This window comes from Manis pentadactyla, chromosome 18, assembly GCF_030020395.1.
Source record: "Manis pentadactyla isolate mManPen7 chromosome 18, mManPen7.hap1, whole genome shotgun sequence".
In the NCBI taxonomy this organism is placed as follows: domain Eukaryota; kingdom Metazoa; phylum Chordata; class Mammalia; order Pholidota; family Manidae; genus Manis; species Manis pentadactyla.
In genome coordinates this window covers 29782251-29797533 of record NC_080036.1, presented here as the reverse complement: position 1 = coordinate 29797533, position 15283 = coordinate 29782251, and the positions used below count along the sequence as shown (strand labels likewise).

The window sequence follows — 15283 nt, the reverse complement described above, 5'->3', positions numbered from 1 at the left end:
GCACTGCCGTATCTGCCCCTGTTGCCAGAAGCCAGCCACCATGCTACGCTGCCAGATGCTTGGCCACAGGGGAAGCTCCCTGTGGGGAGGAAGCCGGGTCGCCAGCCAGCACCAACCTGAGAGCTCATGTGAATGAGCCACTGTGTGTCCGGTTAAACCTTCAAATGGCGGCAGCCCGCAGGCCAGAGATGCAGCGGTCCAGGTACCTGCTCTAGGGCCCCAGGGATCCTCAGTGCTTAAGGCATGTTCAGAACTTGAGGGAGAGACGGGCCTTCAAAGGCCCCCGCCCTGTGGAGAGGTGCTAAGGAAACGAGGCCACTGTGCATCTCAAGAGAAAACCACCAGTTCACCCGTTTGGTCTCTGGTTCCTGCACAGCGCAGTCTGGAGAGTTCGCTGAAAGCCACGAAGCACTGGGAACAGCAAAGTTACAGGAGTGAGGGGCTGGTCACGGTCACGGGAAGGAAAGTACAAGAGCTACCAGACTGGCCAGGCAAATGGTGTAAACCAACAACTAAGGAGGGACCATCATGCGGCCTGGTGTCTGCGGGCCCCACCCAGCCAGGGGAAAGCAGCAGGACGTGCTTCCTCAGCAGACAAGTGCTCAGAGTCTGGACAAGAGAGCAAACCTGGAGGAAGAGGCAGATGCATTCTGAACGGAGGCCTGTGGGCCAAGGTTCTAAGAACAGCCGCACAAACACGAGCTTTGCTGAGGCACCACCTGTGCTGGGGTTGTGGGGGATCAGAGAGGACACGCCTGTGCTGTAAAGAACACCGTCTCCCTGGAGAGTGAAGCTGCCTAAACATGCTAGGGTCCTACGACAGAGGCTGGATCCCCCTCGAGGAGCTGCCAGTTTGTATGGCTGGAAAGATTACTTCTATTTTATATCTGTGTGGACATTCACAGTATCGTGCCGAATGAACTATGAGGAGCCAAGCATTAAATGCACGCATTCAAAAAGCACGATGAACATCACATGCTTTAAACACAGTCATCTTACTTGGGTGTTTTGGTTCCACAGCGACCCTCACTATCGGAGTGGCTTCAAAGTTGAGTGGTATGAATGGCGGGCAGGACGGCAAACTGCACAGCGTCGCAGACTTCAGCACAAAGTCTTGAAGGCCCCCTATTCCTGCAGGGAGAAAAGATCTGTGGGGTCAGTAAAGGATGAATTCTGAATTTACTTGAGAAAAGTAGCATCAGATCAGTGCATAAGTCACAGAAGAAAAATCCTTAAAAACTTTTACAAGGAATGAGGTCGACCTGCGCTGGGCTTGGTACCCCTGCATGCTATTTAATTTAATAATGTTAAATACAGAAATTCTGCTAGTTTTTGTTTTCCAAATGTACAAATCATGTTACATCAAACTGGGCTAACACATCCCTGCTTTAACTACAGAAATACTCATGTCCAGATACGTATGTCTGAAAATACTAATTATTTCTAATTATAACTCTTCGTTTTCAAAATATAGCAATTTGATGAGTCTCTACTGAAATATCTCTTGCTGAATGTACTTCCATGTGGGAAAAGGGAATTTAGAGACTTAAAATCTGATGTTGCTATGGAGTACTGACAGGAAGCCACCCCTCACACATCCAGATTTCAGTCAAACACTCAGATTTCAGAAGAGAATGTCAGGCCCCTCTTCTTTCCCTGTTCCCCCCCCCCCTCCGCCCCACGTCAGGCTCCTGGCTCAGGGTGCACGAAACTCCAAAGGGTGCACACTTGTCTGGGTAGATGGGAACAGACAGAATGCCCCAGAGAGAGATGAAGGGGCGCACCAAGCCTCCTGTCGGAATCTCCCACAAGGGCCGTTTCTGTGCTGCTGGCATAAGGTAGACAGAGGAGGGCATGGGAGGGGAGGGTACCTGACTGACAGGAAGGGGACAGAGGAGAAAGGGACAGGGGTATTTAATCAGCATCTACTTGTACATCCTGGGCTTAGAAACAACTACGGAAAAGAACAAAGGAAACAACTTTGCTGCCTTCATTTGACAAGAGGATGAAAAGGAACCGCGGTGATGGGGTGTCCCACAACTGCAGGCAGCCCAGTGGGGGCACCGAGGCAGAGGCCGAGACGCGAGCCGGGCAGGAGGCCCGCAGGGCTGAGACCCGCTCTGCCATCCCGCCCGCCTGCCACTGGAGTTCACCGCCTCACTGCAGCAGGCGCAGCTCTACTGGCAAGGAGGAACCCGTGTCCCCGCCTCGAGCGTCCGCGGGCCGTGTCCCCAAAGGCCTACAGAAAACGTGCTGCTTCCACTGTGACCAGCTCCCTTGGATTCTGAAGGCATTTGTCAGATTCTTTAAACCCTCTTCTGCCTCACGCTAAATATCATTGGCTCCGGGAACCACTCGGCTCATCAGGTGATTTCTAAGACCTTTTGTGCACAGGAGACCCTTTTTAGACTGAAGTTTCCCGGGCACTGACCTCAGTGCCTGGGACTCCGCTGTACTTCCCTGGTCAAGGTCTACACTGCTGACTGCCACACCTGCCGGCCCAGCACACGGAGGTCTGCACCCGGCCACAGCCTCTCATAGCTTTCCCCACTGCTCCCACGGTGCAGCCAAGCCAGGTGCGCCAGCTGCCACCAAGTCCACCAGAAACAGCAACTTCTCCCGGGGCCGGGAGGCCAAGAGGACCCCACGGCGGACATTCCCTCTCAAACCTCACCACCCTGCCTCTGCCCCTGACGGGCATGCATTTCCTTCCTGCATGCAGGGCACGTGGCTTCAGCGAGAAGGGGAGCGCTGGCCTCCTCTGTGTCACCAGGGCCGCAGGCTGCAGACGGTCACTGTGTTTTGGACACTGTCTCTCTGAACTTCTGTGGTGTACCTCTTGCTGTTCCTAGTACCGAATCTATTCTTGCTATTTTGAAATGTCCAGATTTGTGAGCATGATTATAATTCCCCTAAAAGCAGGAGAAAATCAATACCACAGTATTGCCACCTCCACTACATGTCACCATTTTACCTCTTTTTAAATATGATTTTGAAACCAAGGTACAGGACCATTAAAGTTACTTGGATGAATCACAATTAAATGATTCAAAAATCATGTTGCAAATTTCTTGATGTACTATAATTATTAAGCGTACAACTTTATACTCTTACAAAACACTGTTTAAAACAAGCTTTTTGTTTTAAAAATGTTATTAAGTACAATTTTGAAAAAGAGCAGTATACCCATAACCATGATCACCCCATTCTAATACTGTCACTATTTGTATTTTGATAATAGTTTCCTTTTTCCCTCCTCCAGAACTGATGCTAAAATATCCATATAATTTTCTATCCTCTCATTTTGATTGCTTTAGTCACAATTATAACAATTACAGAGGAATAATGCCTTCACATGAAGCACATTTGTTAAAAGCATTTTTCAAAACTGGGATTAGGGGATGAGGGACATAGTCCCTCAAGGAAATCACTTCTGAATTTCTGGGGAAGGAGAAGTGAGAGTTCAGGGGAAAAAAATCCAAAATTAGTATGGCATTGATTTGTTTTAAAGACTAAAGAGGTTGCAAGTTTTAAAAGATGTTTATCAACATAGGGCATATGATTTAAATAAAAGCAAGAGGGAGAGAAAACAGACTGAGAATACAGGAACATGGAGCGGGAGCAATTTATTACATGCTTCTTTTTATACAAACACCAGAAACTTTTGTCAGACTAAAGAGAAATGACCCACGTTGTCTCTGGTCTTAACTTTTCTCTGTGTAACAAGTAAAACTAGGTCATACGGGTGCCCAGCTCACGCCGGGTGCGGGCAGTGTGCCCAGGTGAGCGACAAGCCCTTCCTCTGCGTGGACAGGCCCTGGCAGTTCCTCCTAATCAAAACCAGCATTTTGCAAGCAATGTCAAGCCAAAATCTTTTCCAGGCTCTCTCTAGTGTTCACCTTTTAAAAGTATTCCAGGAACAAACAACATTAAGAAGCATCTTTTCCATCTCATCTTTCACTTTTTGAAATGAGAATATTGTGTGGGGCCTGGGACATGGACTGGCCCTGTGTTGATGACCTTTTTTCTGTTCCTAACAACTCCCTGCTGCACTGGTTGAATAAACGTGGGCTGAGGCCCCTGGCGGTGGGAGGATGGTGAAATCATTTCTGAGCCCTGACCCTGCCTCCTGGGGTGTGCCTGCCTGCAGTCTGGGCAACATCAGTACCTTCAGGAAAGTTTGCATTCGTAAAGTACATTTTCACTGGGTGTAAAAACACTGGGATTAAACAAAGCTTTGTGGGAAGACATGTTTATGTTCTAGATCACGGTTTTTCAAGCCAACTTTACCACTGCCACTCCACGAGCCCTCAGCTTGCTTAGACAGAGTTCGGGGACTCCCGTTGGCCTCTGCTCTGCAGGACCGACTGCACAGCCTCAGGCTCCTGACAGCAATGGAGATGCCAGGACTCAGCCCAGTATAAGAAAAGTAGTTTTAAGGTGCAGGATCCCCAGGTGTTCTAGGTCCTTCTGCCTCTGGACGCCAGGCGGCCACCCCTGCTGCCATCAGTGCTCTTACTCTACATTTGTCAAAAAAACTCAAGGTTCTGTTTCCTTTCACCCAATGACAAAGGGCGTCAGGGTCATTACACATGTTGTAACTCCTGGCACGGACACAGGCAGGCACATAAATATGAAACAGGCCTTTTCCAAGCCCATGTGGCTGGTCTCTCTGAAGCAGAGCATTGCTTAGTGAAGATTTTCAGAGGACGGGTCCAGTTTGCCCAGTATGCTAAGCAAGGCCCTTAAATCAGCTGCCGTTCACTCCTTAGTGTTTTGGCGAGTGGGGAAATCTTACCACAAGACATCACCATGGCAGAAACTTTTTCCTTATCACAGGGACAGGTGGGGCCCATAACCAGTTAATAATAGATCCTGAGCTACTTCAAGGGAGATATGGGGCCCCTTTCTCAGAAGAGAGACTTCTGAGAAAAAGTAATACCTGAAGAATCGAAGTTTTGTTTACAAATGTGTAGGCCTGCTATCTTTGTCTGTACTTGAGGAGAGCTAGAAACTTGCCCCTTGGTGTCCTGAACCAAGTAACAGAGTTATAAGTGGGTGTCACTATGGGGCATCAATTTATATCCCCCAAGGCAGGATCTTCAGGGAGCAGACCGCCTCACTCAGCAGGAACAGGCTGGCCCGAAAGAGCCTGGCTCTCAGCATGGGGACCACAGTCAGGCAGGTCTAGGGTGAACGCTGTGGGAGGGGCCCAGTTTGCGCCTGGGAGCAGGGAAGAGCACCTGGTGGGCACTGTGCCTCGGTGCCCACAGGAGAGCAATCAGTGCGGAACCTTCTGACTGTCTCTCAGGGTGTCACCCCATGGCCAAAAGGATCTAGAGAGGCTAGCCCAGGAGAAAGGACAATTAATTACTTAAAATATTTTAAAATAATGTTCTGCATCAGAACAGAAAGAAATGTGAAGGGTTGGTAAGAACGATGCACCGGTGGGGAAGGGAACCCCAGGCCAGGACACAGTGTATACAAAGTCCTGGAATGTTCTGGGAACCCAGAGTCACTCAGAATCCCTACGGCCTAGAGGACAAAGGAGGGGCTGGCCAAAGTGAGGCTCCAGGTAACAGAGACAGATTTTCAAGGGCCCGGAACACCAAACCAAGTGTAGACACCGCAGGCTGGGAGGGAGGGACGGGATGAATCAGAGGCCCGAGCAGAGCGTCAGGGCTGGGTTACTGTAGGAGTTGGGGTGGGGGGTGCGGCGAGGCCACAGCACGGACAAGGTGCAGATCTGACTTGGAAAACTGAGATGATTACTGGTTCAAAGCATTTCTCTACTCTTCTTTTAGGGTTGTAACTTCTTCCTGTCATTTGTAGTAGTTCTTCCTGTGATCAACATTTTAACTCTTAACCATATTTCTTCCTCTGGACTATAGTTACCCTGTTGATTTTGTGTGTTTTTTTCCCCCCTCTAGTACCTTTCTGAGCCTTTCTCTTTGGTGTCTAAGCATAAAAGCTTAGAAATTCATGCTTTCAAAGAACTGATAAACATTATTCAATTCTTGGTTAGTGTTTCAATTATTTTGTTTTAAGGGCAGAGGTACAAATAGGCACTTGTTTCTTCAACCAGCAAGTGAACGTGAGCATAGTTCTGTCCTCAGCACTTAAAATCTGAAGGCAGATAAAAGCAGGCCACCAGGCTATTACAATCTAGCGGGATAAACGCTGCAATGGGAAAAGTACAGGCTTGTTTATGTGACGAGAGAAACTCAAGGCTACTTCCTAGAGAATGTGACATACAGGAACATGGAGAAAACTAGGCAGATATTGCAGGGCACAGTGCTGTGGTGGGAAAATGGCACCACATGATGCCCCTAGGAGAAGCCAAAGGCATTCCAGGGCTGCACCAGCAGCATGACCAGGACTGAAAGGGCATTTCATCCCATCCATTCCACGTATCTGGCCCCTTGCAACCACCTTCCACTCCTTTATTTAGTCAACATGCATTATCGTTATGTTTGATTTGGAATCAGAGGAACTTGAATTTATTACAGCTCTAACCTCTGCCAGCTATCTAATGTCTCCCAAGTTTTAGTTTGCACGTATATAACATGAAAACAGTGCCCGTGGTACTTTCACAGGTAATGTGAGTGCTGAGTAAGACAAGCAAGATGCTAGGGTCCTGGGCGCACAGTAAGCGCTCAGAGAAGGGAGGAGGTGGCAGTGGTGGCTACAGTGGCTGGAGCAGTTGTTGTTTTAATAGACTTGTTGGTCACCTTAGAGGTTTTGCTGGTGTATGACAGGAACTGCACATTAATTTTTTATACATACGCTATTAAGTAGTTAACTGTAACAATATAACAGCTTCTCCATGCGGCACACATTCATATTCACAATCAGACCCATTTATGTGCTTTGCTAAGTCTGTATTCAGTCAGTGCACATGGTTTTAAGGGATGTTTCTTCAAGATATGCATCCCAATTGAAATGATTAAATAAATGGGAAAACATACAAAGTTTAGCATGTAAAAAGCATAAAACATCTAGTGTAATTTAAAACAATGCAGGACATTTGTCTTAAGAGGAGAAAAAAGAAAAGTGATGTGGCTTTGCACAATGAGGAAATTCTAACTGGGTTTCTTCTGCCTTTGAACTTGAAGTATTTCCAACTAAAAACAGGAAGCCATGTCACTTCTCGATGAAACGGCAGCTTCATGAGAGTATACAAAAGATCCGACTGAAATTATCAAAACGAGAAAACTAAGGAAAACCTAAGTGAACAGGACACTAGAGAAGGGCAGAGTTCCAGCTACGAGCTATTTCTGTGAGCTGCGAGCAGATTAAAGGAAAATCACGGGGGTCAGCTTAACTCCTTTCTCAAGAAACTAACACAACTTAAGAAAAATGAACGCAGACACAGTGAGCACTGGTGGTCTTTTAATGACACCAGTTTTCCCAAGTCACACAGCCTTGGCGTATTCTGCTGGACAAACCTGTTTGAAATGATTTGAGCTTAAATCTCATGCCATTTTAATAACAAAGTATTTTTTTGCCCAGTTTAATATACACTGACTTTTCAGGAATTTTGTTCTGACAGTGAGCTGTTCACCATGTCGCCCACAGCCACTCATGGCATCTGAATCGTCAGTGCCTCACATCTGCGCCAGCTGCACCTGTGGCCGCCATGTCACTCTCACGGTGACCGCAAGTGTCTGGCTCGATATGCATCTAGAAGAGTCAGGCTGACCACCACGTGCTGCAGTGCATTTCATTTTATTCTAAGTTATTTCCCTTTTATTTATCCTTTATACCCATTATGCTACAGTTAAGGTATTATACTGATGTTTTTGAAATTGGGTAGGCATGCAGATGACTTTATCTTTGCATTTAATTTCTAGATGGATGTTCATTATTTTACATATTGTTTTTAAAATTAAGACTTTTTTTTAAACCACATGGTAGAAAACATCTTTTCTGTTGCTCCTGTGCCTTGGGTGCTCCCATTGCTGGAATCATCGCATAGCGACAAACCCTGGGGTCATGCTGTGAATGCACCACACCTGCATTTGTCAACTTAGGCCCTAGAAACCACAACTGCGCTCACCTCTGGACCTCCAGACTTGGCTGGCCTAGTACCTGGTGGCCCGCAGAGAGCGTCTCGGATTCCTATCCCGACAGGGAGCTGGAAGGTTTTTTGAGGAAATCAAGATCCTGAGAGTGAGGAGTCTGAGAGCCCTCCCTGAAGCCCTAGTCAGTCCTGACCCCACAGAGGGGCCCTGATGCCTCCCGATCCACTCACAGGCCACCTGGCATCGTGTGGGCCTGTCACTTGCCACCTGCAACCATGTCCTTCACCATTTTAACAATTGCTTTTCCAGTGTTAATATTTTCCTTGAAGTCAATTCAGCAATTATGGAATTTAGAGGGTCTGAGAGAACTTAAGAGTCTAATGTATCGTGGTTCATTTGAGGGCAGGGCTCAGAACAGCTGGTGGAGGAATATTTCATATTCTTTCCTGTGCTTTTCAGATCTACATCACCAAATACTACTGACCACTTGTGTCTACAAGCCTGTGCTAAGCCCCATGGAGGAGATGGAGGTGAAGACAACCGAGTCCAATCTGTATTCTGTCACTACAAGTGCTCCGGAAGCATTTCCCAAACTCAGTCACATCATTGCTAGGAATTCACCCCAATCCCAGGGCCTCGGAGCTCCAGCTCTCTGAGACGGCCACCACGTGTCTGCATCCTGATGTGGCGGAGTCATTACAGCAAACACAGCCTACCTGATATCAGGAACCCACTAAAGAAACTAATCCCTTAGGGAAAATACGACACTTTAGAATGTTAACTAAATTTAAAGCAAACAGGTCACTTTAATTCAAGCCAATACCTTTCCCAGTGCAGGCATCACTTCTCTGTGAGAAGTGGCAGCATTTAGAGTAGTTCTGTAGTCGTGGAAGGACCACGTGACAGATAAATAAGGTAAGAAGGGCTCCAGGCTGCGGTTATGTGAACATCGCCCTAGACGCTGGTGAGGTCCAACGACAGCTGCGGGTTTGAGTTCTGTATTATGAAAGCACACCTCGTTGGGACTGGTGTTGTAAAGCAACATTTTACACCTCTTTATAAAGGGCAAAGGAATCTACTAGAGGGTTGGACTAATGAGATTCAGTTAAAAAGAAGTGAAAATAACCAAAGAAGGGGCCCCAAACTGACATACCCACTCTCATTTGCTATTCTCTTGTAAAATAATAGGCCAACGAATTTCCATAAGGAAGCAGCTTTCATCACTCAGAACAGCCTCAGTGCCTAAAACAGGCCTGGCTCACTAAACACGCTGCACTGTCAGTAGAAGACCAGACGGCCACTGATCAGGGGGATTCTGAAGACTACTTAGACGCAGATAAAGCAAAATCTACAATTCTATGCAGAGAGGATATATAAATAAAAATTAAGAGAGATATAAAAATGAAAATTGTAATAGTGTTGCTGTTAAGATTATGAATAATTAAATATATATATACTGTAATTTTTACCATGATTGGTCATTAGACACAAGCTATGAGAACGTCTGAGTTTTAAGAAGAGCTGCCATTAACAGAATCAAATGAATGAAAATTATATAAACTGGTATGTGTCAAAGGTGACACTGCAGTGAGGTGGCAACCTGACGATGACCCCAAGCCAACGGCATGCCCACACTGGAAGAAACAATTTGACTCCCAGCTCACACCACTTACAAAAACCTTTTTCAGGAGGATTACTGCTCTAAACCTCGTAAGTAAAACAAAACAAAACAAAAGCTTACAGAAGAATAACAGAACTTCTTCATGGCTTAGGAGAAAGCAAATCTCTTCAACAGGACACAGATGCACTAATGATAAAAAAAAATTGATAAACATTAGGCTCTATTAAGATAAAAAACTGCTGTCCGTCAAAAGACACTACTAGAAAGGAGACAGGTAACTCACAGAGCAGGAGAAAATAACCGCAGTGAATCTATCCAACCAGGGACTTCCACGCAGAACACACAAGGACTGTCCACCAATCAGTATGAAGCATGCAGAGCATCTTAAACAAAAAAGTGGACAAAGACTTACTGCCTTTCAGAAATGAATAAAACTCAATGGTCAGTAAATGAATGAAAAGGAGCCTGTCCTCACTGGGCATCAGGACCGAACGCCCCTGCTCCATTCACAGCAGAGCGCCCGTGAGGCACCGGCAGGCGCTGGCGAGCTGTGGGCGGGCGCGGCTCCGGACGCTCCCGGAGCAGCGGAAATCGGCGCTTTCGCTACGCCGGGACACACATCTCCGTGACGCAGCAACGTCTCGTCAACAGAAACGGGCACACATATTTAGCAGAAGACATACAAAAATATCCAAAGCAACAATATTCCTATTAGCCAAATACTGGGAATAAATTAAGTGCCCATCTGCAGAAGTGGGGACAAACCGGTGGTCACAATACGGCAACGAGAACGAACACATCAAGACCACGCGCAGCGGCAGGAATGAATCTCACCCCAGAATGCTGACCAAGAGGAGCCCACAAGAGAGTCCGTGCGGTGAGCCGGCGGGCACGGAGCCAGAACACAGGAGCTCAGTCCACGACGTCAGAGGCCAGGAGAGCTGCAAGCCTTGGGTGTGGGGTGCAGGCAGCAGTAACTGGGAGGCGCTCGGCTTCGGGATGCGGGCAATGTTCTGTTTCTGTATCTGGACACTAGTAACACCGTGTGTTCAGCTTAGAAAACTACCAAGCTGTGGTTTTTAGGACCTGCAAACTTTCCTATACACCTATTATGCATCAACAACAGTTCACTTAAAGAGGCTACTTAACACGAATTGCATGGGTATTTAAAGGCTTCTGAGTCTTTCAGGGATGCCATTCACTCCGAGTGAAGATGAACATTTCAGAACCTTTAATAAGAGTGAGCACGTGGTTTGCCTCCTTTACCTTCCCCTCCATCTCACGCACGGCTAACAAAACGCCTCCTGCACCTTCCCCTCTGCACAGCCAACAAAACGAGTCTTTCGCTGCAGTGTCCTCACATGGATCTTCCGAGCACGTCTACCCTCGAGCAAACCACTTCCTATTCAAATAAGCACCCCCACCTCCCACTGGCTGCGCGCTTCTGTCCACCCTGTGGTGTCTGACACCATGGTTCACTCAGAAGTTGGTCTCTTCAAATTCCCACTGGGAGATGCTCAAAGCGGCTTAGAAAACTACCCTCTGGTGTTTGGTCTGTTTCATTTTTGGGGGAGAAAACAATCCCCAGCAAACATCACATGATTCTCTACTGCTGCCTTTATTCTTTTATAAAACACACCCAACACATTCCGCAGACTTTTCCAAGCATCTCCTCTGCTCCCAGCAGCCACCACTGCTGATACCCAGTCACCACTAGAGTGAGATCATTTTAGCTCACATCACGGGGAATGATCCCCTGGCTCTAGGAAAGATGGACAGTAAGTGCTTCAAAAAGTAAGGTCAGCAAAATAATGTGCAGTCACTACAAGCCAGTCATTTCCATCATACGGTCCCCAGCGTGTGCACGTCTCTGGGCAAAGACCGTAGAAATACCATGAGGTGAGATCACAATTTCTGACGGGCCCCAAACAGGAGGACCGTGAAAAGGCTATGTCAGGAGGACCTCCTTGGCTCTACCAGGGCACTAAGGCATGTTTTCTTGAACATCCACAAGCATCCTCCTGATTTATCAAGCTCTGCCCACTGCACCAGACCACGGGGCAGACATGTGATGGGGCATCTGTGAACAAGCCTTCCTAAGACAGACTAATGCAAACCAGTTTTTGAGGCTTCCGGGTCCAGCTACTGGTGGAGTAAGGGTAACAATAAACACACCCCACTGGCAGCCCACCCCTCCCAGTTCATACAGGGCCTCATTTGGAACCTGTCGGGGGAATTTTACATAAAAGCCCTCTAACTGTGTATGAAGTAGCCAATTTCTCTAATGTGGGGAGAAAGAAAAGTTGATACTGATCATATTTATAGTAATTTTGTCCTTAACATAGACTTCCTTCTTCAGTAACTCAAAGCACAGCGTACACCAGGGGCACAGGCCTAGTTTCTCAAGCTCACAGGATAAAAACCAGTTTGGCGGTCAAGTCTGTTTATGTGGCATGCAGCTCCCGCACTCGCTTCTTGGGGAAGTTCATCTCTTTATTTTTGGGGGAAACGCTTGCCTCCGTAGGATGTGGTGCCACACCACCATCCAGGGCACCTTTCGTTACCCGTAGTCACCAGTCCTTCTTCGCTCTCTACCAATGTCACACCCCTGCCCCTGGGAGGGCAGCAGAGGACAGTGAGGGGGAGCTGGTGACCAACCATACCCACCCTCCCTAGATCTTATGGAAGGAGCAGGAGAAATGTAGTGACAACAAAGGTCCTCAGGATGGTCCAACATTTACTTTGTAGCTCTGAGTAGCTGAATTTTTAGCCATTTGAATATTATCACGGGGTCTACAATAGGCCCTTGTGTTCTCTGTTTGTGAACAGGGTCAGTTGGCAGCTGGTTAAATTTCTTAGGGAGTTACTGACGCCAACATTAAAACAAAACCGAGCACAGGATTCCCTACAAAGTGCAAAGCCCTGGGAAGTGCGCCCAGAAGAACAATGCCAGGTCATCTCACGGTGCGAGAGCCGCCTGCTCCAGCAGGACACATGATTAATGGCAGGTTCACCTTTCCGGGGCGGCCTCCGCCGCTCTCGCCCCGCACTTTCTGCGGGGCTGCGGCGCTCCAGGGCCGCTGTGAGGAGAGAGGTGAAGCGGGACGGAGCAGTGGCTGGTGACTTGATCTTACAATTACCATTTCCTCGGTGGTTAATAACACTTTTTAATCTAAATATTTCATCTCCGATATCGTTAGGAAAGTCATCATTATAGATACTTATCTTGGAAAGATCTGCAGTTGAGACACACTGGCTTCAGAACAGCACCTAACACTGCTGGTGCCCACCAGGCAGCAGGGCAAGGACGGGTAACACACACAGCCTGAGACGGAGGCCCAGGAGCATCGTTAGCCTCAGGAGGTCACTCTAGCAATGGAAAGGACAAGCCTGCAGTCGGGCTGACCCGCGGACCACGGGGGGCTGGAGGAGGGCACTGGCTGCCACAGAGGCTTCTCCCTGACCAGGCAGCCGTCCCGGCTCCAAAGGCCACCAGGGCCCAGTCGCTCCCTCCCAGGAGGAGCAACAGCAGAAAGGAGCTAAGCCCACCTGCTAAAGCGCGATCAGCACAGCTTCCTGTCAACTCAGACACTTGCCAGGTGCTCACACCCTCCAGACCTGTCTCCAACCTTTCACATCCTTCGCTTTATTTTGGAGATTTTTTCCCCATTTGGAAGAAAATGGAAACTAAGTAGATTGTAAGGAAGAGGAATAAATTCCTAACTGCCAGATTCCTCAGAGGTTGACAGATAAGAGATTGCTGGATAAAGTGGGGTGAAATAATCTACAGCCAAAATACGTGTATGATAAAAACAGAAATGTAGAGTGTTCTCATCTGACTCTGGGACAAGCACAACTTAGAGTGGGGTGGACAGTAAGTCCACTACTCGGCTACACCATGAGACCTCCAGTTCCCCAGACTGTGGGCACAGGCACCAAACGCCCCCGTGAAGGAAAAGGCAAAGAAACCAGTCTTCAAATCCCAGCATGACAGCCTCGCGGAGACAAAGCCGTCTGCACCTGCTGACTGCACAGGCCGACTGGCCACGCAGAGGTGCCCCGCGGCCCCTAATTCACGGAGCCAGGACACTGTCACCTATTTGCAAAATTAAAAAATTGAAGTTAAAATCACACCTCTATGGCACATGGTAAGAAAAGATAAAAATCCAATGACATATGTTTGTTTGTATGAGCAACACACACCGAACACTAGCGAAAGGAGTGTTTATCAGGAGCAACAGTGAGACTTAATTTTTCTCTATAAACCAGTTCTGTTTACTTCATTATAATGCACATTTTACATGAAAAGAGATAAAAAGGTGAAGCAAAAAAGGTTAAAGAACAAAAAAATTTCAACTTCGAAATACCTAAAAGAAATTAAAAAAAAAAAAAAAAAAGGAAAGATCACATGTTTGCCTGTAAAGTTTTTAAACTTTTCTAGGGCAAAAATCATAATAAAGTTAAAAGGCAAATCAAAAATGGAAAAAATAATTATTTAAAGTATATATCAGAACAAAGATAAATAGCCTTAACAAATAAAATGTTTTTTACCAATAAATGAGAAAATAAAATATAGCCCAATTTAAAAAGGCCACCAAACACATAAAACAACTCAAAAAGAAATGCATGTGGCCAACTTACATATATGGTGTTCAACCTCATTAACAGAATCAAATTTAAATTAAAACTCAATACCACTAGTTATTGACATATGCAAGACTAACTAGTCTGTGACTGTTCTTAGCATTGAAAAGTACACAGTTTTCCTACAATTTAAAAATCTCAGTGTGTATTACTTAATTCCACTCATGCCCAATGTATGTTTTCCCCTTTCCTCGGTGAGCATAAAGTTTATCTATTGCACTGATCTTCTCAAACTCACCTGCTATTTATCAATTCTAGTGATTATCTTCCTATTCCTATTTATTGATTTTTTGGACGCTCTCCAGTGGAACGATTTCAGATTTTTCTTACTAAATAATAAAAGCAAAAGCTAGTTTTTTATACTCAGAGTTGCAGAGCCACAACTATAGGCTTTGATATGTAGAATCTCACTTCTGTCAATATTAAAATCCATGTAGGCACCCTCCTCTACACTTTTAATTAATATCCATAAAATGCAGGGCACTAGGCAAAAGGCAAAAGGGTAAAAGCCACTAACGTGACACAAAACATTCTACCCTAAAGTACCATTATCTGGCTCTCCAGTAAAGCCCAACTTAAAGTACATTTTCTTTATATAAAAAGTCAAAGGAAATGGCTGCTTTAGCAGCTGAACGCTCTCATAGTATGAACTGAACCACTTCCAAATATGAGGCATTTCAGCTTCCACACATTTTGCTACTGCCAGAAACACTAGCCTCTTATTTTTTGGATCCACTTTTAAGTATTAATTACCTTTATTTCTGATATAATTAGCTTAGTTATAAATTGTACAATTTAATTTTTAATAATGGCTACATGTAAGACTTAGCTAGCTAGCAAAATTCCTGAGAATTTAACATCTGGCTTTCCTGAGTCGATGGCTTCCCTCTCCTACGTCCTGCAGGATCTGACTGTCCAGACGAGCTTTCTACTCAACTTCTGGGCGGTTCCAGTTTACACGACTTGGCTTCACTGGCTTCTATAGCAACAGCTG

General features: G+C 46.3%; 1 protein-coding gene across 5 annotated transcripts in view; it reads right to left on the bottom strand.

The window, feature by feature from the left end:
* The window catches only part of EFL1 (elongation factor like GTPase 1), a 104939-nt gene that overhangs the window by 34809 nt on the left and 54847 nt on the right, over nucleotides 1–15283 (bottom strand). For all 5 annotated transcript variants that reach the window (XM_036932043.2, XM_036932038.2, XM_057494754.1 and 2 more), the window contains one exon: nucleotides 1000–1131. In XM_036932043.2, coding sequence (XP_036787938.2) covers nucleotides 1000–1131 — 132 coding nt within the window. The remainder of the gene's footprint in view (nucleotides 1–999; nucleotides 1132–15283) is intronic.